This window comes from Molothrus aeneus, chromosome Z, assembly GCF_037042795.1.
Source record: "Molothrus aeneus isolate 106 chromosome Z, BPBGC_Maene_1.0, whole genome shotgun sequence".
Lineage (NCBI taxonomy): Eukaryota > Metazoa > Chordata > Aves > Passeriformes > Icteridae > Molothrus > Molothrus aeneus.
Window position 1 is genome coordinate 56229485 of NC_089680.1, and position 26950 is coordinate 56256434.

General features: G+C 40.0%; 1 protein-coding gene across 5 annotated transcripts in view; it reads left to right on the plus strand.

The window, feature by feature from the left end:
• The window catches only part of SEMA6A (semaphorin 6A), a 119179-nt gene that overhangs the window by 45291 nt on the left and 46938 nt on the right, over window positions 1-26950 (plus strand). For all 5 annotated transcript variants that reach the window (XM_066568686.1, XM_066568687.1, XM_066568689.1 and 2 more), the window contains exons 2-10: window positions 5820-5957; window positions 8327-8444; window positions 13610-13670; window positions 15169-15231; window positions 16068-16169; window positions 18937-19027; window positions 22312-22431; window positions 23489-23577; window positions 24481-24698. In XM_066568686.1, the coding sequence (XP_066424783.1) occupies window positions 5858-5957; window positions 8327-8444; window positions 13610-13670; window positions 15169-15231; window positions 16068-16169; window positions 18937-19027; window positions 22312-22431; window positions 23489-23577; window positions 24481-24698 (962 nt within the window). In that variant the 5' untranslated portion in view covers window positions 5820-5857. The remainder of the gene's footprint in view (window positions 1-5819; window positions 5958-8326; window positions 8445-13609; window positions 13671-15168; window positions 15232-16067; window positions 16170-18936; window positions 19028-22311; window positions 22432-23488; window positions 23578-24480; window positions 24699-26950) is intronic.

The following is a 26950-nucleotide window of genomic DNA, read 5'->3' on the forward strand; positions in this document are numbered from 1 at the left end:
CACCAGTGTTCAGGAGCAACCCCTTGTTACCATGAGATCTGAAGGAGTACAGGTGATTACCCCAATGCCTTCATGCTCCAGTCTCTCTGGCATAAGTGCCAGCTACCTGGAGTGCAAGAGTGCTTTTTTGGCCACGTGAAATGTATGGCCAGCTGTAGAGACAACAGGAGCAGAACAGGAGAGGAAAGATGAATGGTGGCTGCACCATCAGTCACAAAAAGATGTTGGAAGTTGGTAGTGATGATGGGCATGGAGCTGGCATTGAGTCTCTGTAGCCACCTGCACCACATTCAGGTGACTGAGCAGCAATTGGTAGAGAAAGGACAGCATGCTGCAAAAACTGTCCATCCCAGGCACTGCCCTGCCATTGCCAATTCAGTTGCATGTCTGGCACTCCATGCTGTGTCTTGCTGATAGCCACTTGTGTCTCATCTCTCCTGGGCTTCCCAAGCACCCGCTGAGCTTCTGTTCACTCACATCTGTCTGATCCCCTTGGCACCACTCAGACCAGGCATTTTGCATGAGCCCTTCTGCTGCCTGGTGCAGCCATGCGAGGTGCCTGAGCAGCAGCTAACACACCACACAGGCAGGCATAGACAAAAGATGCTCTCCTGAACGGCTCTCCTGGTGCCAGCCTAACTTTCCTCATTCTCTGGGAGCTGCAGCCTTCAGGTTGTATTCCACTCTTTTGTTTTTATTGTTGCATTATTCCTAATTCCTTCCTCTGACTTGCATGGAACTCTTGTCTCTCACTTTCTAGAAACTGTGAATTTAAAAGGGTAAATAGCAGTGACAGTGTTTTCCACTCAGAGATTTCCAAAGGAAAATTAGCCAAATTTAAATTTAGCCAAGGGTCTTGAAGGATGTTTGCCAATATCTCATGGCAAATCTGTACCATAGCAGACAGCAGCAGGCAGGTTGGTCAGCTGGTTTCTGTGCTCTGCCTTCAGCATGGCAAGGCATGGCTGTGTAGATTGATACATGCCCTATATGTGAAGGCAGAGCTCGCTCTGTGAGTCTCTTTTGATGAGATACTGGAGTAGGGCTTGGGCTCCTAAATCACCTGTGTGCCTTTAAAGTTCTTATCACAGAAGAATCTCCAATCTTTTAACCTCTGTTATGAAACTCAAATCAGTTTCTTCCCTGCTTTTTAATGGTTCTTTTGCTTTTGCTGGTTATGATTCTAAGGGCTATTTGCTGAGTACTTCCAGGACCAGTTCATGTAGGCTGCTGCTTTCCCTGTTGTGCATTTTTCCTTATGCAGTAATTCAAATTCATCTGGCTTTACTTTTTAGTTTCCTCAGTGTTTGGTTAAATGCTGTTTCTTCTTCCTATCTTTTTGAAGAATAAATTATTTCTGCATATTTGTAGAAATGAAAGAGTTTGTTGAAGACAGTCACGGGTTTTTAGGGCCAGTAGGTTTTCTGGCCTTGCTTCAAGCATGACACAGACCAAAGAATTTTGTCCGGTGATTCTCACATTAATCTTAACAATTTGTGGATCGAAGTGCAGCTGTTGTGTATGAACACAACCCATCATGGTAGAAAGAAGTTTTGTAATAAATGAATATAACAAGATCTATTCATTATAGAGCAGTCTTACGTGCCATGGGAAAATTCTGACATGGTTGCATACTTTGATTTTTCTTGAAGTTATGCTGGGATTAGCTGAATGAATAGTGAGGTTGAAGCAACAAGATGGGAGTTTTTCTAACATGGAGGAGCACCCCTTTCATTAGAGATGTGCCTTTGCAGTCAGTGCTGTTGCTGTTGAATACGTTCTCAGGGTCAAATCTGCTCTCACACTTTTATGGAGCTTACCAGGAAGTTCTCTTTTCCATTCAGATTTTTCATTGGATTGTGTAACCCTTCTGGAACAAGCAAGCTGTAGATAAAATAACCTGCCTACTAGGATATTGTGGCAGGAGCCACGTAATTCTTTCCTTAGCCAAGTAGATATTCTGCATGCATTTCCACACAAACTGTTGTAAATGCTAAAAATATCAGACAGCAAAAAGTTTCTTGGCTTCAGAAACTCCTTCATGCCAACAGCATGAATTTTACAAAAGTAAATGATTCTCTGTCAAACTTGTATATGTGGGTGATTGTGTATATGTACACGTATATGTATATATACATGTATGTGTATACATAAGCTTTGACTAAGTAAAAATAATAGTAATAGCAACTATCTTGTACTAGTATTCAAACATCCTACTTAGAAGTGATTCATCTCCTGGCTGAAATGTACAAACAGAGAAATCTATTCCCCTGCAGAAGGCAAAACTTTGATTTCTATATATATTAAGAGATCATGTGGTTTGTTTCTACATAATATACTACAATAAAAAGAAGGGAACGCATAAGTGGCCACAACAAGGTGTCTTACATAGGTATTTGAAACATCAGCTTCAGAAAGAATAATCAGAGCACCAATGTATCTTCCAAAACATTCATATATTCTTTGGTTTAGGAAAGCACAAAGCAAATTATTTGTGGGTTTTTTAGAAGCTTGGAAGAAACCTAATCTACTTGCCAATTCAATGGCTGCAAGTCACTGGATTAGACATAGGCTATAAAACATTCCCTTAAATATTTGTAGGGCTGTATTTTAATAGCATACTTGATAAGAAAAGACCTCCAAGGTTCACTCTTGTCATCAGTAGCTCCCTTCAACAAGTTACAGTGTTTTGAACCAGGAGAACTGGAGTTCTCAGACCCAGTTCTCTCTCAACCACTATGGCTTAATGCAGGCCAGATTGAATTGCAGTTCAGATCTCTGCATGAAAGGTGGAGAGCTCTTCATTGATATTTGCAAAACTTTTATTTTGAAACAGTGCTGGACTCACTTGGCATCACTGTCTAGCTACTCATCTTCATCAGACACTGTGTTCACAAGCACTTTTGAACAAAAGTAGTTTCAGCACAGTTGCAAGTGAGAACATTTGCATCAATCCCAGGGGCCCAACTACAGTGAAAATCGTCCTAAAAATAGGTGTGACCTTCTTGAATCAGCACTTTTCTGAAATTCCACTGAAACAGTATGGCTTTTCTGCCATTGTAAGAACTGCTAAAGTGACAATATGTTTTAATAATTACCTCTGGAAAAAAGCTGCCTTTGGATGCAATTTAGTCCTCCTCAGTGGACTTTATTGGTAATTTATTGGCACAGACACTGATACATGTGTAGTACACTTGAATTATTGACATGTCAAAGCAGATATTTTGCATGCACATTTTGTGAATTTGAACGACTATGTTGGCATCAGAGCAACATAGAGACAATTAAGCTTTTTTCCTCTCTTCTCTCTCTTTTCTTCCCCAGAAAATCCTCTTAAGAAGGAGGGAGAATTTCCTATAAACCTATCAATTTATGTCAGTTCATTTGTCAGTTTGGTTTTTTTCCCAGGTAAAAGAAAGCAGATCTGGCCCAATAGCATGTGCATGAAATCACAAAGTATGCATGCTGGGCCTTGTTCATTTTCCTGGAAGCTGTCTCCCACACAGATGTACATGGAGCAGTACACAAGTCTGAATGAGAATTAGAGGCTGATGGTGCAGAATCACCGATGGGACAAGTTTTTCAGGCTCTAAAGGGGAGTGGCAGAGCTGTGTCTGCAGTACTGTGGTGCTTTCCTCACAGCACACACGTTGTTAGATAGAGGATTTTGTGATAATAGGGAGTAACAGAATGCAGCTATTCTTATGCTCCAGAGTCTCACTGTGAGCCAAGTGGTTTGGATTGTTAGCCTGCAGATTGATACTGTAGATTAATACAGTGTAAGTGGAAGAATTGGGTCGCTTCCTAAGTTCTTCCCATTAAACTGTTTTTCCCCATGTACATTTCAGAAAAGATTTGTACATTGGATTGTAGCAATTTCAAAGAGAAAATAATTTCAATCAATTTGTGCAGTAAGAAATTTCATTTTGCTATTTTGCTGTGTACTTACAAGGGCAAAATTCTTAACTCAGCAAACTGACATGTTGAAAAATTGCATAGAGATAAAGGAATTAGCCCCTTTAATGTGTATGTATTGCTTTTAATTATAACCTTTAGAGGGAAGCTGTTTTTCCAAGCCTGCTATTTACTTCTGCTGCTTTTTCCTCTTTCTGCATTCCAAAGGGCCCCAAATGACAACAAATAGAAAGAAACAGGTTCTACCCCAGAGAGCTAACAGTCAAGAGAAAATGTAAGAGGTGACTAGAAAGACAAATGGAGGAAATGCATAAACAAAGTGTCTGCAGGCAGATATATCTGCGTCAGGAATCATACAGAGCTATTGGCTTAACCAGTGCTAGATGGAAATACTTCTATTGGGGCTTGTATGTACCATCTTTTAGTATATATTCTCTTATAAGTTATAATAGACCTACAGTGTCTGCATTGTATTGCATTTATTCTTCCTATTTTTATCCTTCACCATCTATCTGAAACTCTGTTCAGTTGTCAGTCACAGCCTTACATTATTTTTTTTTCCTATTCCTGGTCTAACTTGGTCTCTCAGTTATTTTGTTAATAGAAATAGAGAATCAGCCAAAATTCCAATTTTTGTGTTGAAATAAAAATAGACTAACACAGAGAGTGTAATAAATCAGCACTCCTTATGGACTGTATCACCCTGCAACAGATCCCCCACTCCATTTATAGCAACTGAAATTTTATTGGAAAGCAAATATCTGATGAGGCAAATTAATTATTATGACACTTTTCTATTGGTTAAAAAATGAGGAATCCAACGTTTAAGACTTGCTAATGCTTTTTTTGGCATCAAGAAAGGAGACACAGGTATCTACTATTAAATAGTGCTGCAGAAGGGCAAGTTAGCACTTTGTTTGCCAAATTAAGTTTCAAAGACTATGTAGGTTATGAAATTTGACTTTCTGCCCATAAATCTTGAATGACTGACAGACCACTGTAAAATAGCTTTGTTCAAAAGAAATCTTTGGCAGGCAGCATCAAAGGTTTGAAACTCTGGAAGGGATGAAAAGAAAACCCCACTTTTGCACTGATTTCCCGTACAGATCAATGTCTCTGTGAAATTTGCCTGGGAATTATGAAGTATTTACTGTATTATGTGCTGGTTTTTTTCACTGTATCCAAAGGCCCCAGTGGTTCCTTTTATCTTAAAGATTTAGGGATATTTTTGTACATGAAATCTGAACGAATGAATGAATGCATCAGTGGAACACAGGGAAAAAAATTTGCTGGATTTAGACAGTTCTTTTCTTCCCTATTTTATCACAAGTTGGAGTTTTGGTTTTACGACACATAAATTTATGGGTACATATTTTTATGGTAAAGCCCAATGACATGTTCTGAATGCTCCATCAAGCTCTTTCAGTTTCTTCACTTGATTCACAACTCTACAGGGTATGAATCAGTCCTGTAGTATAACTCTTAATCTCTTTTTAACCAGAATAATGTAGTGTGAGGGGTTTTTTTATTTATTTATGGTGTGTGTCATTGTGTCAACATCTAATTATGTAAACCAAAGAAGGGGAAAATAAAATATTTCTTGGAAAACTCTTGTCAGCTGTCCATCAGTGCAGGAGATGAAGCATCTTTATTACATATAAGCTTCAGAGGCAGAAAATTTTTTGTAACACACAGGTCCATAAGTCTATCCTCAAGCAAGATGTGGCTCTGCTAGGGCATGAGCTGAAGAATAATTGGCTTTGCAGGGTAGTTTCTGCTTAGAAACACAGCATGCCTCACAGGTGGAGTGAGAGGCCTGAGGAGAAAAGCTTCCTCTACTTTCCCAGACTCTTCAAAGCTCTGATCCACCTGAAGGTACTTAAACTCTTGTTTGTCTTCCACAGGGTGAAGTGAAGAAGTGAAGCCTCACAGCTGAACTACTATGAGGTCAGAAGCCTTGCTGCTATATTTCACACTGCTACACTTTGCTGGGGCTGGTTTCCCAGAAGATTCTGAGCCTATCAGTATTTCGCATGGCAACTGTAAGTATAAGGGGCCAGAGGACCACATGCAGTACTGATCAGGGGAATTCAAATCAACACTACTTAAATACAGTTGCAGTGGATAAAGTTGTTTTTTCTTGATTTCTCCCACATCAGCCAATTTACATTCTCAGGTACTAAAGTAGGAACATGACTTTTTCACATGGTCTTATTATTTGTTAATCTAATACAAATAATTGGACTTCTTAACGCTCAAATGGATTCTGTTTGAGCATTAGGCATTTTTTTTTCCTAAGATGGAACTGAAGAAGCTAAAAACTAAATCAAGACAAAGAATCTTGTATGACAGAAGGTTTCTCCTTTCTTACCAGTAGAGATTAGCAAACTCTCCAAAATCTAGTGTAACACCAGTAGCTGCAAACTGAGATCTGCTGGCTAAACAGGTGGAGAGCTTTCTGTGTATCTTACAGTGGACATCGGGCTTGACCTATCTGATTCTTTTACATTTGCCTCATCTCAATTGTGATAATGGCAATGAAAATTCTTCAAAGTCCCAAAGTTTCAGATGTTTATAAGGAAGCCTTTAGCATCTGGGCCCCTAAAAGTACGCCAGGGAGTAGCAAGTCAGCCAAGAGCAGGCTTGTGTTGAATTCTTTTTTTGTTCAGGAATTTGGTTTTTAAATTGTCCATGTTCACTGTGGTTTGCAAGGTCTTGGTACCCAAAAACTTGTCTGTCCTGTGTAACATTATTCTGAAAGACAAGACTCCAGGGCACACCTGATGTGCTGCAAGTGCTGATAGATTTCTGAGGTACAACAACAGGGAAGAACTGCTCTGAAGCAACACAGGTGAAACATAGCTAGTGTGGCCATTTCAGCACCAACATTTTCACCCTCCAGAAGGGCAGTGCTAATCATTCCTAGAAAAATTTGCCATACTCGATGTTTTTAGAGAAATAGAACATGGGAGGATTTTTACTCTGCAGCATGGCATGCTGAAGTGGACATGAATGTCCTTAGTTTGTTCTAGATCCATGAGTTACAGAGGAAACACTACTGCATAGAAAACAGCCTGACAATAAAACTGGGCATTTTGCATGTAGGACATGATCAGAAGGATTAACCTTCTGAATGTAAATTCTCCCTGGTGTCTTAATTTATTTCTTAAAGAGTTCTCAGCACCTGGTTTGGTGAGAAGTTCCTTTTTCTATCCAGTTTTATCACCAGACTTAGTGTCACGTGACACTTTGAGGTCCTTTGCTGAAGCCGTGCTGTGAACCAATACTTTGACCAAGCTTAACAGGTACAATGCTTTTAGAAGACAATAGCTGAAAATGCTAAAGCAGAAGATGAGTTTCTGAAGAAATAGACTCCCCCAAAGAGCTGCAGTTTCTGGGAAGGCATTTAATGGGGAAAAACCATAGCTAGATGCTAGTCAGCTCAGTATAACATTCACTTGCAGCAAGTCTGCCATAATAGTGCTCATCAGAGGATTATCCTTCTCCTGTCTTCTGTCATTTTATTTACTTAATTAGCTCCTTGTTTCTGTACCTAGATGTCATGATTATATGATACACATGAATGTGAAGTGGCCCTTGATCAGAAGTGTTCGCTGTCGTTAGCTTGTACACCCATCCGAGGAGCAGTGGAACACCCTGTGTGTGCTGAGTTCTCACCCAAAAAAAAAATGGGAATAGACAATAAATACTCTTGCTGACTCGTAGAACTGGAGGGGGGGAAGCTGACTTGTTGATAGCAGAAGCTCAGCATGGGGATTCCAATTAGTATTGCTGCCCAGTTGCCAGAAGGATTGGAATATCAGATTGGTTGCCAAAATAATGTGCAGTGACTTTCACTTCATAAAGTTCAAGTGGTGATTTCTCACCATTTCTCAGAAAACCCTGCAGCCGTTCTGTGACAGCAGTCAAGTCCTGTAGAAAACCCAGGAAACTGGCAGTTTGAGCCAACAGGAGCCAAGCCTTTTGCTTTAGCCACTACCAGTCCAGTCATTGAGTTGATTGATTGGCCACTGTGGAACAGCTTCATCCTGATAGACATGCTTTAGCAGCCAGGAGCAAGCATTTAAGCTCTGCAAACAGTGAAAGAAAAACTGCAAGAAAGTGCCATGTACCTGTGTGCCAAGAGCTCCAGAACAGCTTTATGCTTAAAATAATTCACAGTTTTTGTCTTCTACAAAGGTGGTGACTTTCTCCTTTGCAGTTGCAGACACTGTAACCTTGAAGAACTCTCCAGCTCTCTGTGCTCATGCCTTCCAGCCCCTGTCTGTGCTTCCAGGGCAGAACAGAAACCATGGGTTTTGGCTATAGCTGGGCCGCACAATGATTCATGTTAGCACCATTTCGGTTTGTTATTCTCTTCTGACCCTGTTGATTTTTTTCCTTTCCACAGACACAAGACAGTATCCGGTGTTTGTGGGTCACAAACCAGGGCGGAACACCACACAGAGGCACCGGCTGGACATCCAGCTTGTCATGGTCATGAACAGGACACTCTACGTTGCTGCTAGGTCAGTAGCCTCCTGCTTCAGCACTCCTCTCTGCTTTAAGAGGAGCAAGAACACAAGGAATATTCTGAGCTCTTCTCTGACAGACACATTATTTTTAGGATTGTCTTGCACTCAGAGAGAGCTTTGCAGCCTGTTAGTAAGACATATTAGAATCGTTGCTAGATGAACAACTGAAGTTTTGCAATGTGTTACACCTGTGTTTTAGGGCTACATGCCTCTGCCTTCCTCTGAGACCTGCAAGAGGGAAGTTGCCAGAAATATAATTTAGTTCCATGGAGAAGCAATTCCACCCTCATTATGTTATTGCACTTGTGCTCACCAATAATGACAAATTTTAGAGAATATTTCTTCTGTGCACAGGTGTATTTTTTGATAAGAATTATTAGAATGAAATTTTGCTGATTTAGGCATGTTTTTGGTATCTTAAGACAAAGAAAAAGAACTGAACATGCTCCCTCAAGGTTAATTGAATTAAGTGTCTTGACTTTTTTGGAGAGCTATACTGTGCAGATATGAGCACGTTTTTTATAAAAGTTGCACATGAGCTGCCTATTTAGTTTGCCCAGCTCAGCTTGCACTGTCAACCTCAGTGGGCCTACACTCATCAGACAGTTGCCAACCTTACAGAGATCCAATATTAACACTTCACATCCCTACCTGTTGTTAGCAAAGAAGATTGACGATCTTAGAGTAGGAATTACACGAGAGATGCATAATGAGTGCAAGATGGGTCCAGATTAGCAAGGCTGGGTGGTCCAGATTTGCAAGGGTGGGTAGTCCAGTTTAGGAGCTCTTGGACCCAGATGCTGTTTGGGACCTCCTTGGAAGCTGCCTCTCAAGTAGTACTTCTTTCCTGCCTGTTTTCTGGTCCTCCATTGCAAAAACACACACCTTTCTGCATGTGTCACATAAAACCAGGCTGTTGTTGCAGATGGGAGAAGTGGTGGGTGGGATGGCCAAGCGTGAAGGGAAACAGCTGCTGAACAGGCAGCCTCTCACCACCAGCCCTGTCTGCAAAGCCCTTGGCAGCCTCTGGGAGCTGCCTGCCTTTCTTCTCAAACAGCCACTCCCCATCTCCTGGGTGGTCGGATGTGTCCTGTGGGGAAAGCTGCCTGTCCATCTCTGTGCAGCACCACAAAATTGGTAATTGCATTACACCAGCACGGTCACTGAGTGACACTTTCAGAGTCATGTCCCTGGCTGCTGGAAGAACACACCTGTTCCATTACCCAGCCATAGCAGCTGCTCTGGCTAATTGCAGCTTCCCAGGCTCCTTGCATACCCCTTGCTGCATGGGGTCCAGGTGGCAGAACTCAGGGCTCTCACAGCAAGACCTTGCATCGAGTTCAGGCAGAGAGCAAGTATGCTTCCACAGGAGCTGCTGTGGTGGTGGTCACAGGGCACAAGGAGAGATCAGCCCCGTGGCAAGTGGCAAAGCCCTGTGCTTTGTCTGAGTTCTGAGATTGGTATTTTTGCTGTTTTTAGTGGGATATAGAGTGGGGCAGGACTGAGGGTTGAATAGGTTTGAAAGGTGGTGGCAGGATTTCCTCCTTTTCATGACTGAGCTCCCTTTGCTTTCCTCATTTGTTTTCCTTTAAATTAGGAAATTATTTGCAGTGAGGTGATGGTAAATCCTCTTTGCAGATTTTGCTTTGCTGTTTTCATAGTTTGTTCCCAGACTGAGATTGACGCAGTTAGACTGTTTCAGTGCCCAAGTAACTGGCTTTAGAGCAGGAAAACCTGGAGAAAAGTTTTGGGATATGAAACAGTTTTGAGATGTGTGCACAAATTATATGAAGAATGCTAATATTTGGGAGATAATATGTACTAGTATGTGAATAGGCATTCTTTCTCATTTGTATTAAACAACTTGCTACAATGAGAGTGCTTATATAGTCCTAGGATCTTGTGACCTACAAAAAAGAATAAAGACCTGATCTGCTTTGTACTTGCACAGGCATGAAAAAAATCTTCTTACACTTTTTTTCCTTTGGTAACTCAAAAGCTCTTTGACATATTCTTCCCCCCCTCCATGTTACCGAATAAAGTCCTTCCTGGGCTGACAAGACTATGTGATACAAGTTGAAATTCAGAGATAATTTTTATCTTCAAGTAACAAACTTCAGAAAATGAGTCATCCTTCAGTATCTAGTGTGGATGAAAGTTTGTAATTCAAATACTACATTTCCTTCAAAGGCAGTAGTAAATCTAGAGATTGGAAGCAAATTTGTACACAAGCAAATGTGTTTGCCAAAGAGTTTTGTAACAATATTCATTGAAAACTGTAGCTAAATAAATCTTTGAACTATTATATGAGATATTGCTTTCATGCTTTTTTTATGCATTGAAATACAGCAATCCTAAGTTTATATTTTATCCAATTATCTGAAAAACAATCAAAACAAATGGTTAAATAGTAAGCATTTTTATTTTAGCACTGTTTTGTTTAGGTTGGGGAGTTTTTTTGTTTGCTTGTTTTGGAAAAATCCAGTGTTGACTTTTGCGGACAGTTGCAGCCCACCAGAAAGGCTAACCCAGATTTGAGAACTGCTTACATTTTATTAATGATCAACTGGCATAGAACAAAATTTCTGTCAGTCCCACTGCTTATTTTGTCGTATGGGATACACAACTCCTATATTAGCTATTACCAAATAAAGTTTTGTGTCACTTCACAAAGGCATTATTTCATGTTATCAGACAGAAATACACAGCCAACATAAATTAGAATAACTCAGTCAAAGGCCATTAAGCTTTACTCTCTGAACAGGCTTGCTAAGGACTGGCTCTGTCATCTTTTTTCTCGTGGGAAGGGTAGTCCCTCCTCATCTCTCTCTCACTGGCCCACACCCAGGCACACACATCCTTTTCTAAGTTTGCTGTGTCTCCTCCTCCCATTGTCTCATGCAGTGGCAGCTTTTGTTCACATTATCTGCCACTCCTCCTGTGTGTGTGTGTGAACCAAACAGGCATGGAGCAGGGTATGGGATGGCTCCCTCCTCCTTTGCAGTTACGTGTTTCCAAACCATGTTCCGAGTGCCAAGGGTCGTGCACAGCCAGTGGCATTATTTAAATTCCCTTCCTCAACAAGATTATGCCATGGCAACAGAACTCAGTTCTGCTGACTGGAGGTGGGAAAAACGGAAGCTCTAGGATTAAGTAAATTTGTGTTAGAATAACTTAATTAGCAGTAAACTGTACACATACCACAGCTAGTAGAAAGTAGGCGTTGGGCAGCAGTGGGAAAAGGAGAATGAGGACAATCCCACGTTTTCTGTGATTAGGGAGCCCTCCCCCAAGTTTGACAGCTCTTTTGCTGTCTACTGACACTGTCAGCAACTGTGCTTCATTTGTGGCTTGAGAAAAAGATATGTAATTTTCCTGATGCTAACCTTCTTTCCAACAATTTCATAACTTAGCATTGGAGTTTCATTTGACCTGTTCCTTGAATCAGATAGTAAGTCCTCTAAAGACTGTTTTATTGAGGTGGAACTAAACTCAGCTCTTTCTGAGTACCACTGCTGTATTTTCTAATTGTCTTGTTGAAAATGAAAAAATTGTAACCTCTGGAAAACGAGGCTGATGAATAAAATCAAGAGCTGTGCTGGAAGAAGGGTTTTAGAGGTCCATCCGCACCTCATTTGCAATTCAAGAGATTTTTATCCCCCACTTTTATATAGCAGGACCGACAGCAATAAAGAGTAATGCACATAAAAAGGGAACCATGACGTAATCTATTTAGCTGATACTGTGCTAATAGGTCATTTTATTCCACAACCAACCCTGACCACTGCTCTGTCACTGAAGTCAGGCAAATAATAAATCGAAGTATTAAACCAATCTTGTAAGTAAATGACAGCTCTGGTTTTAGAGTCTGGAGGAGAAGAAACCCATCAGCTCCTCAGTTTGGCATCTTACAAAAAAAACAGCCTCAAGCTCCATAGGAGAAAAATTTTCAAATCTGGTTCCCTACCACAACACTGCATCTTTTCTTCACCTGAGAGAAGTGTTGTTTATTTCTCGTGTAGCAGTATTCTGTGTTTGCCTTAGTTAAAGGCAAGACTAGCACTGTTTCCCAAAACTCAATAAATATGAAGCTAACCTTGAGAACAGCAATTTCTAAAATGGAAAGAGCCTGTGTTCTGCATTCGGCAGACCCTCCAATGCTGTGGGTCAAACTTCAGCTGCACAGCTTTCTGCATCTTGAAAATATTCAATTTTATTTCAAGGAAAAATGAGATCTCAGTCCCAATTTAATGTGCTGGTTACTACAACTTTGTGGATTGGTGGTTTTCTTCAACTTTTGGGTTCTATACAGACCTGTCCTTTTTCTCTGTTTACACAGAAGAGAATGTCTAAATATATCTCCTTACCTATTAGCTGTTTCTATTTCCTCCTCCTAAGAACAGATTGGCAGCTAATTGTAGAGAGGGACAGGTTCTCGGGGAAAATAGGAAAGTAATTGTAAGGAAAGAAGTGTGAACTTTTTTTCAGAGAAATATTTTACAGTTTAGTTTGGCCTGCAGCTTGTGAAGAAAAGAATAATTTCTGGGAATAGTTTTGTGCCTTTTTTCTACCATATTGTCAATCGAATTGTAACAGGGAAGGGAAGGGAAGGGAAGGGAAGGGAAGGGAAGGGAAGGGAAGGGAAGGGAAGGGAAGGGAAGGGAAGGGAAGGGAAGGGAAGGGAAGGGAAGGGAAGGGAAGGGCTTTTTAACCTTAAATGTCTCTATATGCCACAGTGACATCTAGCCCAGGAATCTGGCAAATGGTGCCTAAAAGCTATTGTGGCTGATTTCAGGAAACAGAAACACATCTGCATGCTACATTGTGGCATCCTGGTGTAGGACTGAAAGAGCAGAAATCTCTCGAGTCTTATCTACTTTCCCAAATCTCGTTTGTTCAAATAATTGCTTTTGGGAAAGAATCTTACTTTGAAGTTTTGTAGCACTTTCCTTTCTTTCCTCTTAATGGGAAGACAAACAGTTTATATGTGAAAATGCTTTTCTGGGAGAAGCAGGAGATGCTGCCAGTAATGTCTTCTGGTAAGACCTCTGATTTTTTAAAAATGGATTATGGATTATCTTGTGATAGATAGCTCTTTTATAGAAAATGAACTGTCCGACTATTCCATTTGACGTTGTATTCTTTGCTTTTGTTTACAGGGATCATATTTATACTGTTGATATGGACACATCACATACAGAAGAAATTTATTTTAGCAAAGTAAGTAACCTTTATCATTACCCAGAAACCAAGGACACTAGAACAAGCTTCAAATAAATAGGATGATAACATTGTTTTAAAGAACTTGCCAGCACTGCTGTAAAACTGTAATAAGCAAGTAAGATGGCATTGCTAATCATATTTGTGGAGAGCTAGAATAGCGATCATGTCCTCTGCGAATTTCTGATAAGTGGTTTAGCTGGGCTGATAAGCAATCTGTACTGAAATATGGTGAGGTCCCCGATGGAACATCTGTCAAACATCTATTCATTTATATGCAGCAGTTTTCTATAACAGTTATACTATCCCAATTAAGTCTACTGAAACTTCTGTAATAAGAAGCAAGTTACATATTTTCATTTGCACAATTTTTTTTCACTTGTGCTAGAACTGACTAAATAAAATCTTACTATAGCATCACTTTGTAGATGTATTCACATTATCTCTATGGGAAGTTACATTCAAACAAAGAAAAGCTTTGTCTGCGTTACTGCATTGTATATTAACACGAACATACTGAAAATAATCTCCCTTCAGCTCCTTTGCATTTCATTCATGTTTTGTAATATATGTTGAACACAGCCTTGGTCTGACAGAAGATCATAAAAATTTGGGCACTGGATGAGTTGCACTGGAGGAGGTGACAGTGCTTCATTACAACTGTGAATGATGGTGAAAGTGAGCTTTTTAACTCATCAAAGAGTGAGGGCACAAGCTTACAATGGAAATGAACATTCATGGTTACTCTTTCAGCTTGGGCCCCTCCATGAATGCACAGTGCCTCAGTTTACTGATCAGGAACACTGCCAGAACTATCAAGGCAATAATGTCTAAGGTGGTGCCGTCTTAGGCCATGTGATTTTAAACAAAGCTTCATTATAATTAATAAGGCTTCCACATTTGACCATTTTTGAAACTCATCTCAAAAAACAAAAAAACTGGCTGGGATTTAGCTGTAAATCTTCTGGAGAAACAGTGTTAGCAGATAAAGTCAGCAGTGTCTTGGCAGGTGAAAAACTCTTGGAGCTTGTTAGCTGAATTGAAGTTGTAACTACCTGAATTTTATTTTTTTCCAGATCTAAAATGTTGTCTTTGGGAATGTATATTTCATTTAGAATCCAGTGAAGGTTCATAGTCCATAAATTATAATTCTGATTTGTAGAGCAATATTAGTTAAAAGAAGAGAACATCTACTACTTCTTAGAAAAGTACACATTTTCTGAAGTTCACCTATTGTTGAATTCTGTTCGTTTAGGCTTTTAAGAAAGAGGGATGGATTTCTAGCCTCATAAATTGGAGGCAAAACAAAGTTAAATGAATGATCCACATCACTGAATTTCCATTGTTTCATTGTGGTGAATTAATAATGGAGAAAGAGTGCAGAAAACTTTCAATAAATGTATGTTCAAAAGCTGGTCTCCCCTATGGGACTTCTACTTCTGAAATCAAATGTGAAAAACCTCTGAGTTCTAATTGATTTCTTTCTTTATTCTTACAGAAATTGACATGGAAATCTAGACAAGCTGATGTAGACACATGCAGAATGAAGGGAAAACATAAGGTACGCAATTTTCATTTCTTCTGCAACTGCCACTTCAGTTTAGTTGCATCACTATTATCTCAGACTGCTGTCTGTGATGTGGAATGGATCATGCCATTCACTTCTTACCAGTAATTGCTTTTTCCATCAACTTACTGAAGGCTTTAATTTGCAAAACCAGTTCGCTTCGAAAGTGATAAAATATTAGGACAGAAGCCACAGCAATATCCCGAAATATTTAAGGCATGGAACAGGTCACAATGCTTAGTGTACCAGTTTTATTTACCATTGCTTCAAAAGCCAAGTGCTGCTGTCCATCCCCCTGTGGGAATTTGCTGAGAAGTTCAGGTAAAGCATCAGAAAAGAGGAATGTGGGGCTGTAGAAGGACTGTTTCTCACACCAGTTTCATCCTGGAACCTATGACTGGCATTAGTATCATAATTAGATGCAGATTCTTTGATTCTTTACATCTACTTCCCCTTCTAGTTAAAGAAGCTTTATGTCAGTATATTGTAGTAGTGATGTCACTGTCTGACAGTGGCACAGGTGACAAAATCAGATTTTTCACTCTTCAGAAAAGCAACAGTTTTCAAACAAAATTCACCTTTGTCAACAACAGCAAACTAGGAGCTACAATATGAATGCTTTATCTTCAGCTCTTTGTAATTTTTAAGCCACTAGAATATAAATTAATTACAAATTGCTCATTGTTAGTTAAACATAGTCAAAATAAGGCCAGAGTATCACAGTGGGTACCAGCCAATTTAATTTTAAACCTGTGAAATATCACTGCTTAAAAATGAAAACAGATACTCAAAATGCAGTAGTTGAAATAGTTTTTATTATTTTTCTTCAGGATGAATGTCATAACTTTATTAAAGTTCTCCTAAAAAGAAACGAGGATACACTGTTTATCTGTGGAACAAATGCATTCAACCCTTCTTGCAGGAACTACAAGGTACGTAATCTGTTTGCAGAATTTCACTTATGCCTTGTCTTTTGGTTGGATTTATTGTGACTATGTTGGCAGCTGTGTGAGATTGTCCTTCACCTGTTCACCATTCAATTCTGAAACATTTGTCCTGACTTGTTTCAGTGCTACTGAGTTCAATGTTAATTAGATTTCTGAGAAAATCTCAGACTGAGTACCTAGCTCTTTGCAACTCCTGCACATCAAGAGTATTGCCACTTTGCATGGCCCCCCCATAGGTACAGAGTCCTTCAGATCCCTGTTTGGGGCTGTAGTCTCACCTCAGAAAGTTCCTCAGCTTGTCACTGACACTCACATCAAGTCATAGACTAATATTGGGGGTTACTGCTGAGGATCATGTTCTAAAATTTCTCTTCTACTGCTCTCAATCGCAAAACCAGTTCTGAGGAAGCCTGGGGACATAGCAAGAAAAACCTGAGTTTCTTGTGAGCCCCCCAGATAGGGATGCTGTGAAGATCCTATGGCATTTTGTGCTGTGGGAGTGATGAAACAGCTAATCTCCGCAAGGAGCAGTACAGCAGGACAGAGTATTCCTCACTTGCTGGGGATTGGCAAAGCCAAAACATTATCTGGAGCAGTGTAGAAACTCTGCTGGTTCCTGCATACTTGACATTAATGCCCTGAAGCCAATTTATTCCTTTGGCATAGTGTATGTCAGGAGTCTTCATTCCAGTAGGACCCACTAATTGAAGTATTTCCCATTTTCTTAGGCTTTCACCATTATATTCTGATATAACTCCCAACAGTGGATATCTCTGAAGTAGCTTTGAAATTAATTTATTTAGGCATTTGACATCCAGACTCTGCTTTTCTAGGCACTGTTATGTCCCACAGGTAATTTCTCATCTTTTTTTCTGGAAAAATAAAATTCAGTTTTATTAATGCTGCTCCTGACAAAATTACAACTGCCATTTAGGTTTTGTGTTCAGAGTTACTGGAAAAAAGCAGAATAAAGATGTTAAGAGCCAGGAAAACTACTTCCCTAATGGTATTCACTGTGACTGGTGGTCTTCCTTGATTTTTGTGCAATCATGTTTGCCTCATTTAGCCACTATAATGGCTGCAGTTTAGAAAACACAGGAGAGAAGTGCAGGGTAGTTTTTTCTACCAGTCTGTGGAGGAATAACCAAATTTGAGTAAGAATACAAGCCTGTGTCGTGGTAACTCTGAGGTACAGTTAGCTACTCTAACAGCTGTTCCTTTTATTCTTTCTTTCCTTGCCTGCTCCTAGTATGCAATGAAGCTTCTTGATCACTGGGCTGTATTTATTCTTCTACTACAGTTTGCAATTTTTAATTTTTAATCTCTGAATTCCATTAATGAGGCTAACAAATCTCAGCCAGTCTCCTTGTGTGGAAGTTGTCTTTTAGATACAATTCTAGATTTCTTTGACATCTTGGTGTGAGGCATATAAATGGCCTCCTCCCCCTTACTCCTGAGTTTTCATCCCCTGTGATGCAGGGCTGGATAGTGATCCCCCTGACAGTCTTCAGAAGGCCTCTGCAACACCTGCCCTGGCTTTTCCTCCATATATTCCTTCATTATCCAGAGAGAGGACTAAATGTGTGCCAAAGAGAAAGCAGGGCTGTCCCTCAAGTGTGCCAGTGATTGTGAGGGTGAGCCCAGCCTGTGGAGCTTGGTGCAGGAAAAGTTACTCAGGACTCTAACTCATTTCCTCTCACTATCATGTGAAGTGCTTTTCAGCCTTTGAGTAAACACAACTGACTCCCCTCAGAGTGGACTTTGACAGAAAGGATACGTGACAGAAAACAAATGATCACAAATCATCCACTGAAGGACTTGGAAGCTGTAACATAGAAATTAAAAGTTTATTTAAGTGAATGGTGCTTTGTGGGTTATTTGTCATACTCTGTGAATCTTTACTGTGTGTGATCTATAGAGTATGAGATGGACAAGTTGCCTGAATATGCTACAAAGGTTCTTATTCTCAAAATACTGTAGTATGAGCATCTGAAAGGGGTAACAGGTGTACAATTCTCCCTTAGCTCACCAAACCTTCTTGAACTTCATGTAAAGTCAATCTGTATATTTGTGTTGTTATCAGTGCCCAGGGTGAATTTATTTCCCAGGAGTTACACATAAGCCTCAGAATTTACCATTCCTGCACAGATTAATTCTTGCCTGATGGTAAGAGGATTCTCTGTGACACGGACTCAACTGCTATAGTAAAACTTGAAGAGCATCTTTCTGAATATGCAAATCAAGGAAGAGAGCACTACTGTTGAGACTAGAGGAGAAGGACCTCTGGACTTGGGGGAGAAAAATGCACACAGAGATAATTGTCCTAGTATTGTTTCTTCTGAATGCTGTGGTTTGCAGTCTTTTCTGTGTATAAGAATGCTTCTGTTGGGTCACTGGTGAGGATAAATTTTGGAGCCTTGCCAGAACCACAGACCACATAGCCTGCTACAGTTCAAAACAAAACTTGTGTGCAGATAAAATATAGACTGAAGACTTCAGTAAAATGTGTCAAGGTGAGAATTATTAGCTCCAAAAGAATGCTTGACTTACTGGACATACTTTTTTCAGGCTTATTTTATTTAATGCCATGATTTTTTTTTTTGTCAAGTTTTTACTTCATAGTCAAGAGTAGAATTAGAGTAAGAGCCTTCTCCTGTGCCCAGAAAAGATGAAACACTGTCATAAAGCATCATCCTGGGTAAGAAGTTTTGTTTCTTTGTTTCTCTATCTGAGAAAAATCTTGATTTTTCAGATGGATACCTTGGACTATCTGGAAGAGGAATTCAGTGGAATGGCCAGGTGCCCCTATGATGCAAAGCATGCCAACGTTGCGTTGTTTGCAGGTAAAATGACAGCGATAAACTTTTTACTTTCTGTCCTGCAGCCCAGGCTTGGTGTAACACTGTGCCTCTTGCTTGAGCCCAGAATGCCTAAATCTAAATGGTGTCAAACAGAGTAAACACTGGCTAAAAAGAGGGAGCATAAGGAAATCCCTAGCAAAAAAAGCCTTCCCGTCTTTGAAATTAACTTCACTGTCATCAACATTGCACAAAGCCTCAATTTCCTGGATCAATATTTCAGTGTTTCCTGTATTCTTGATAATATGGCCTGTGTGTGGCACCATTTTTGGCTGCATTCAGCTTCTGTGAACGTCAAAGGAAGTCAAGGCTTGTGTAAGCTTTAATTAGGATTAAGCAGGATATGCTCATTAACAACTCTAAGCCCAAGCTAACATTCATAATAAAAGGAAGCTATGGAAAATGCTGTGGCATGCCCTTTTCTAGATCTAGAAGGAAAGGGGAGGTGATTTTTTTTTTTTTTAAGCTGAAAACATCTTACTACGATCTTATCAGCTGCTGTAGACAAAAGGAGAGAAATGTATTGGCTAGTGGTGATTTATGCTGCATGCAGCATAATAGTGTTAATTCTGATTTCTACTACGATAGTTAGAAAAAGGGAAATCTTATAAATGGGGTTAATTTTGGCTGTTGATTGTATGGTATTTTTTTATATGTCATCGGAAATTCCTGATTAAATTATCTCTTTATTGAACTTCTCCTAGTGTGAACCCTGCTGATCTTTTCTTATATCTGGCTGATAGATAGGTGGTGAAAATAATAAAAACATCCTCCATGATAATGTGAGTCTTCTTCAACAAGTGTAATGCTATAAAACAGAGTCTGGGTGCTCACATGGAAATAACTAAGCTGTTCCTCTGAAGATTTAAGATTTAAGCCATTCTCAATCAAGTCTATAGCCAAAGGGCTCTATTAAGCACTACCATGTTTGAGGTATCATCATCTGCCTCACAAAGGAGAGATTTTGTAACCTGTTTCAAATTTTTTTTTTTTTTTTTACTTTTTATAGTGCAAATAAATGGTCCTTTTGTTTCAATAGTAGTGGTGATGATAGTGGTAGAATGATTTCTTAATTACAGTCACAGGCAGGAATATACAGTAGAAATTCTCTAACTATAGCAAGTAATTAATAAAACATGGAAATAGAGAAACTCCTTCAAAGAAATATTTTTCCCATGTATCTCAGACTCCCTATCCTTCATGCAGCCTGAATGACCTTTCAGAAGGGTCTTTCTCAGTGTATTGGCCAAGAAAGAGTTTATGCCAGCCTATTGGAAACATTCACTTTGAATGCAGCTGAAGTTCAGAAAGATGACTCCAAATTCGTCACTGAAGAAATCCTTGAATTAATTGAAAATAAAGAGAATATTTATAGAAATTATCATACTCCTTCATGGTGATTCAGAATAAATTTGATACAGTTCAAATAAATATTTGTAGAATATGCCTCATAAATCTGCTAGCTTCAGAAAATCACTGCTATATGTGTCTTACATATTGATACCCATGCTAACTTTTCAGAGTGCAATGAAAAGCAGTTTCAGAACAGTTTAGGGCACAAATCCAAGTTATCTGAGTTTGTTGGATGCACTTACTTGAGTATGGCTCTTCGTGCAGCCTGTAGCTATTGCAGCTGATATGTGTGAATTGTAGTTGGTCACAGGAACTTGGCAGGAAAGAAAATAAGAGTGTGGTTGTATAAACATGAGTTCAGACATCCATATCTAAAAAACTGAGCTTTTTATTCTATTTTAAATTGGGGAGGGGGACACATGTAGTAATTATTTTTTCTGTTTTGCTAAGAAAAAATGATCATTCTTAAATAGCCAAATAAGGACAAGAATTGCATGAGTCAGAACAAAGCATACAGTACTGCTAATAAAAAACAGTCTGAATTTTAAATCTGGAGCTGAAATTCACAGACTCACAGAGTTTCTAGGGTTGGAAGGGAGCTCTGGAAATCATCCAGCCCAACCCGCCCTGCCAAGGCAGGGTCATCTACAGCAAGTGACACTGGAATGTGTCCAAGTGGGGCTTGAATTCCTCCAGAGAGGGAGACTCAACAACCTCCAGGGGAAGGCTGTTATAGTGCTCTGCCACCCTCAATGTAAAGAAATTCTTTTCATGTTGAGGAAAGCTCTTGAGCTTTACTTTATGGCCATTGCTCCTCATCCTGTCGCAGGACACCACTGAAAAGAGTCTAGCAACCTCCTCTTGGCATCCGCCTTTGAGACCAGCTGTATGCATCAATGAGATTCCCTCTCAGTCTTACACTAACTCTGAGAGTATAATGAGGAGAGCTTGACCAATAGACACCTCTCTGCTTTGTCCTGGGAATGTCCTCAGTGCTGGTGCCTTCAAGGCACTAACATAATCTCTGTCAAACAAGATGTAGACAATTCTGGTTTTTATGCAGATGCAACAGAGAAATAATTTTGTGTGCTCATGCTGCACCACAGCATGCTGTGCTTCCAGCAGACAGCATGTTCCAAGTTCTATTTCACACATGAAAACAGTCCTGTACAGTTGCCATGACCTGCAAACAAAGTAGACAACAAATAAAATTTTAAAATATTGCTGAAACTTGTGCTTTTATATCCTTATAGTTTTGTATGTTTTGGTTGTCCTTAGGGTGCCATTTTGTAGGCCCTTTCTTATCACTTGTCCTCCATTCTTTAAGAGAGAGGAATGCATAATTCATATGGGAAATGCCTAAAATGCATGGTAGAAGAGAAATATTGATGGGTAATCCTCCTCCATCTCTTTTCCTCTCTGTTTCAGCAGGGCTCCCAACATGTTAGTTAATTTTTTCTTAGTGATCTTTGGCAGAGCAGAAGTGCTCTCAAGGGGAGAAATTTTCATAAGCGTCAATTAGCTGACAGTCTCCAAGCCTTGTCTGGTTTGCACTCCCAGTTGGAACTAGCAGTTTTTGTTTTGCTGACATACCTAAGCAGAATTTCTGAGCGTTGAACTAGTGACATGTGACTGGATAGGGTAGTTCAGTATGACATATCTAAACTGAAGAAGAATTATTCCATAAGGTTATTTTCTTCCACAGCATCCCTCTGAAATTACCATTCTGCAGAGCACTGAGTTGCTTGTTCGGTACTCAGTTCCATTTACCTGGCTGGATTTTTTTCCTTCCTTCAGTGTTCCTAAGGAGACTGTGATGGTTTTGTTTCCCCTTCTCATCTGACTGGTGAAAGAAGAAGCAATTGTACTATTTCTAATGCTCCTCCCCCCTGGTTTCTTCTTTCCTTCCTCCCCAGAGGGAAAGCTGTATTCTGCCACAGTGACCGACTTCCTCGCAATAGATGCGGTCATATACCGGAGCCTGGGAGACAGCCCAACCCTGCGGACAGTTAAACATGACTCCAAGTGGTTGAAAGGTAGATAAACAAACAAGGCAAAAAAAGCAGCATCTCTGATGAGAGTCTTGGATTTCTGACAGACCTCTTTGGCATTTCATTTCACCAGTGCTTTCTGGCAGAAAGAAGGAAGCAGATTACATCTCTTGCTTACTCTGGTCTGTTTATTTCTTTCACTCCTCTCCTGACCCAAAGTTACTGGATTTGACAGAAGCTGTGAGCTGGGTAGATCAGAATATGTATTCCAGTGAGCTTTCCAAGATGAAATCCAGTTTACATCTGTTGGATGGAAAAGCTGGAGCTTGCAGGGCTCTGTGTGCTTGTGCTGTGTTTGCAAATATTCCTGCCACAGCACTGTTAGGTAACAATCAAGGCTTTATGAAGTATAGAAGGTTTGTCCTGTAATGCTAAGATTCATTAATGAAACTAAAATTGTGCAAATATTGCACAAAGCCTTTCTGTTACAGTTCTTAAGGATTGTACTGCTGCCATTGAATTAGCCAATTTTTGTGCTGTAAATGCCCTCATTGTTAAGGATTGTGCTGTTTAGCTTCATGTAGGTGTTGAGAATTGTTAGCATTTGGAGTGATTTTAATAGAGAGCAAAGCCATAGTTTCAAGTCTTTTTCTGCAGGCAGAAATGTTTTGCCAGGTGTCAACTTTAGCTGTCCCACTTTGCTTGCTGCCGCAGACACATGTGGGCAGAAAGAGTTACGTGGTTTGTTATTCCCTCAGCTCACAGACTGCATGCCATAAAGAGCGCTACTTGGACCCCTCAGGCATACAGTTATAAATGCCTGTTTACCTTTCCTCTTACTCCATGCAGGGCAGACATATTAGTGGCAGAGGCTTAACTACCCTGCAGTGATGTTGTACAGACTTGTTCCCAGCTCTCCTGTCCCCAGACAGTGATTCTTCTGCAGCAGCGATTTGTTTGTTCTGAAAACTGATCAAGTTTGTCAAGCACAGACATTTCACCTCTGGATGTTATGTGTGAATGTGTTTGGCTTCTCTTTGCATTCTGTATCCTGTACGTGGTGCCTAAATCAGGTGTCTTGCGTTGCTGTTTTTTTTCCTAGAGCCGTACTTTGTTCAGGCAGTTGACTATGGCAATTACATATACTTCTTCTTCCGGGAAATAGCAGTGGAGTACAACAGCATGGGAAAGGTAAGGGCAAAAACACTGCCTTGAATGACTTTGTCAGATTGAGGAGGAGGAAAATCTATGCTATTCTTGGACCAATGCTGTTACGAGTGACCTTGAAATGAGAACCATAAATCATTATGACAAGGTCAGCATTTTGAGAAGATTCCTATTGCTCAAGCCAAAAGGTTGGCTGGAGTAAAACATTGCACTGTCTTGAAAGGAAAATGTGTAGTTTCTTACAGTGATGGTGTATGCTAGAGTTTCTTTTCTGAAATTATAGAAAGCACAAGGCTAATCTAGTTAGTTCAACACAGTAGATAATTGTTAAAAACAGATTCCAAAGCAGAAAGAATTTTTTCTGTAAGAAATATGAATTAGGGTGCTGAGTAAACAAGGGTAGGAATTTTGTGCTCTGCCATTCTGCAAAGAATAATTAAACACTTTCTGCATTTTTGCTAATTTCACAATAGCTTTCTGACTAAGCAGTCAGAAAAGCTGACCAAGGTCACAAAGGTGGAGAGCAGGAATAAAAGCCCAGCAAGATTTGCATAGTTTTTAAGTGCTGAAAACACAAGAATCGGAGCAGCAGTGTGGGTAGCAAGGATGTGAATATGAAATGTGCTTTTGTTTGGGGAAATAGAAAGCTAAGCAGTCTGTATGGAAATGAATTTTATATGGGTTGAGAACAGATCTCCTGAAGGATTTATGGCTGTGTAGTAAATGCCACAGTCTTATCTTTCATAGCACACTGTTCCAGAGCTTTATTTTTCTCTGTTTCTTATTTGTCACAGATTATATAAAAGTGGTATTAAATTAAGCACCTTGCTGTGTTATTCCAAATGTTTTAAAAGCAGTATTCCAACGAAGACTTTAGGTCAAGCAAACATTTAATTTTCTCCATTATTTTTGCTTTATTCCTTCCAGGTAGTTTTCCCAAGGGTGGCCCAGGTTTGCAAAAATGACATGGGAGGATCTCAGAGAGTGCTGGAAAAACAGTGGACTTCCTTTCTCAAGGCTCGGCTGAACTGCTCAGTTCCTGGCGACTCACACTTCTACTTTAACATACTGCAGTCGGTTACAGATGTTATCCATTTCAATGGCCGGGATGTTGTTTTAGCTACATTCTCCACTCCATATAATAGGTAATAGCCAAATAACATTTTACCTTCTATTTCCTCTATGTTTTGCTTTTCACTGCAGTTCCTTTTAACTTTATGCAAGCACAAGAAGAGATCGCTCGTACAACATAATTATTTTGTACCCTGCACTTAACAATAGCTTGTGTTCAATTTTAAGGCACCCTGCTATTGCTTACTTCATACCTGGTAACTTAGGGTGGCTTTCAGCCATTTACTATCTGGACACATTCCTGAGACATATTTTCTTTACAAAGGAATAGTTTACACCAGCCACCAAGAAGTGCTGCAGTGTATAACCTGCAGAATATTATTCCAAGGAGAAAATACAGTATTTTTTTTCTCACAAAGAAAGGACTGTGTCTGTCCTGTCTATAGCTAAACCTCCAAGAACCATATTATCTCCTTCTTTTTGTTTTATGCATCCCTGGTGACTCTTGCATTGATCTTTGACCATGCATTGACCCTGCTGCCCCCTGACTCTCCTGGGAGAACCAAGGTCTTGCTGGGTGGGAAGGAGGGTCTCCAGAACACCTATTTCATTGTTTGCGTGGTTATCCAAAAGCATCAATTAATCTGTAGAGATTTTATCACTGTTTACACATTTTAGTGTGTTTTTCTGGAAGTTATTAGAGGAGTAACTGTATCTAATTATTGAGAACTCCCAAAGTTAAAAAAATAGTCGCTGTCTAACTAAAAAGTATATCGCAGTTTCGCACAGTAACATTTGATCTAAAAGAGGAATTTTATTGTTGAAATTCATTTAGTTTTGCTGTACCCTTGCCACTCCTTGTCAAAGCCTGACCTCAGTAAGGTCATTCACAGAACTTACTTCAAATGAGAGTAAGCCTGGATCTGTAATGTAAAATCACCACTTTTGACATCAAAATAATAGAAACTGCAATGGAGTAATTATGCCACCAATAGGGAATACAAGCTTAAATTAAGTTGATCTCTTTTCATGCAATCTGAATAAAAACAGGCGAACAAATAGAGATTCAACATCAGAAATTAGATTGTATCTTGCAATTATCTCAAAATTGAGATTGTACTCCCACTCTGCTAGTATTTCCTGTGGTGTTTCATGAATAATTCTTTTCCTTAAGTATTGCATTTTAGAATCGAAGTACTTGGTGTAAAAAGCAAAATACTGTTTTATAGGCGGCAGGTTTTGCCAGACATGGAAGATGACAGAAAAGCATATATTTATTCTTGGACACAGCTTTTTAGCAGACCTGGCAACCCGGAGGGCCAAGCATGTTCTGGAGACCATCAGGCACAGCATCTCCAGCCAAGCAAGGGAGGGGATTGTCCCACTCTGCTCTCCTCTGGGGCAGCTTCACCTTGAGTGCTGGGGGAAGTTTTGGGTACCACAATATTAGAAGGATCTAAAGATATCAGAGACCATCCAAAGGAGAGCAATGAAGGTGGTGAAGCTATATGAGGAGTGAACAAGGCCCTTGGCTTGTTTAGCCTGGAGGAGAGGAGACCGAGGGAAGACCTCACAGCAGTTCAGAGCTTCCTCATGAGTTGAAGAGGAGGGGCAAGCACCAGTCTCTGCTCTCTGGTGTCTTGTAAGAGGACTCAAGGAAGCTGAGTCATAGAGGTTTAGGTTGGATATCAGAAAAAATAGGTTTTTCACCCTGAGTGTGGTTGGGCGCTGGAGCAGGCTCCCTGGGGAAGTTACCAAGCCTGACAGACATCAAGGACCATCTGGACAATGCTCTCAGGCACATGGTGTGATTCTTGGGATGTCCTCTGCAGGAGGATTGGACTTCAGTGATCCTTGTGAGTCACTTCCAGTTCAGGATATTCTGTGATTCTGTAGTTCTATGAAACCTACTTCTGACATAAATGCATCTCTCATTCCTCCTCCACTAAAGAAATGTTGAAACAAATACCTTTGGTCTCTAGAACAAAGTTTCCTTCTAGACTGAAGTGGAAGAGATTCCTCAGTCTAATCAGAGGTCACTCAAGTAGAAACTAGTGTTGAGTTGTCATCCAGTAGTTCACAGGTGGCTTGGACCTCCTTGGCTGTGACTCACAGTGCTCCATCCTTCCCGCTGCATCATACTACAGACCTGTAATCTGTCACCCTCACGAGTAAAAGACATTTCAGTCCTTTGAGCACAGCAATGCTTCCATCCTTGTGTAGTTTTGTGTTGAGCACTTTTAGTAGTGTGTGACACTACTAGATTTTATGGTTGGTTTTTTGTCTTAAGGACTTAATTCAGCAATGTGCAAAATATTCTAGCTGG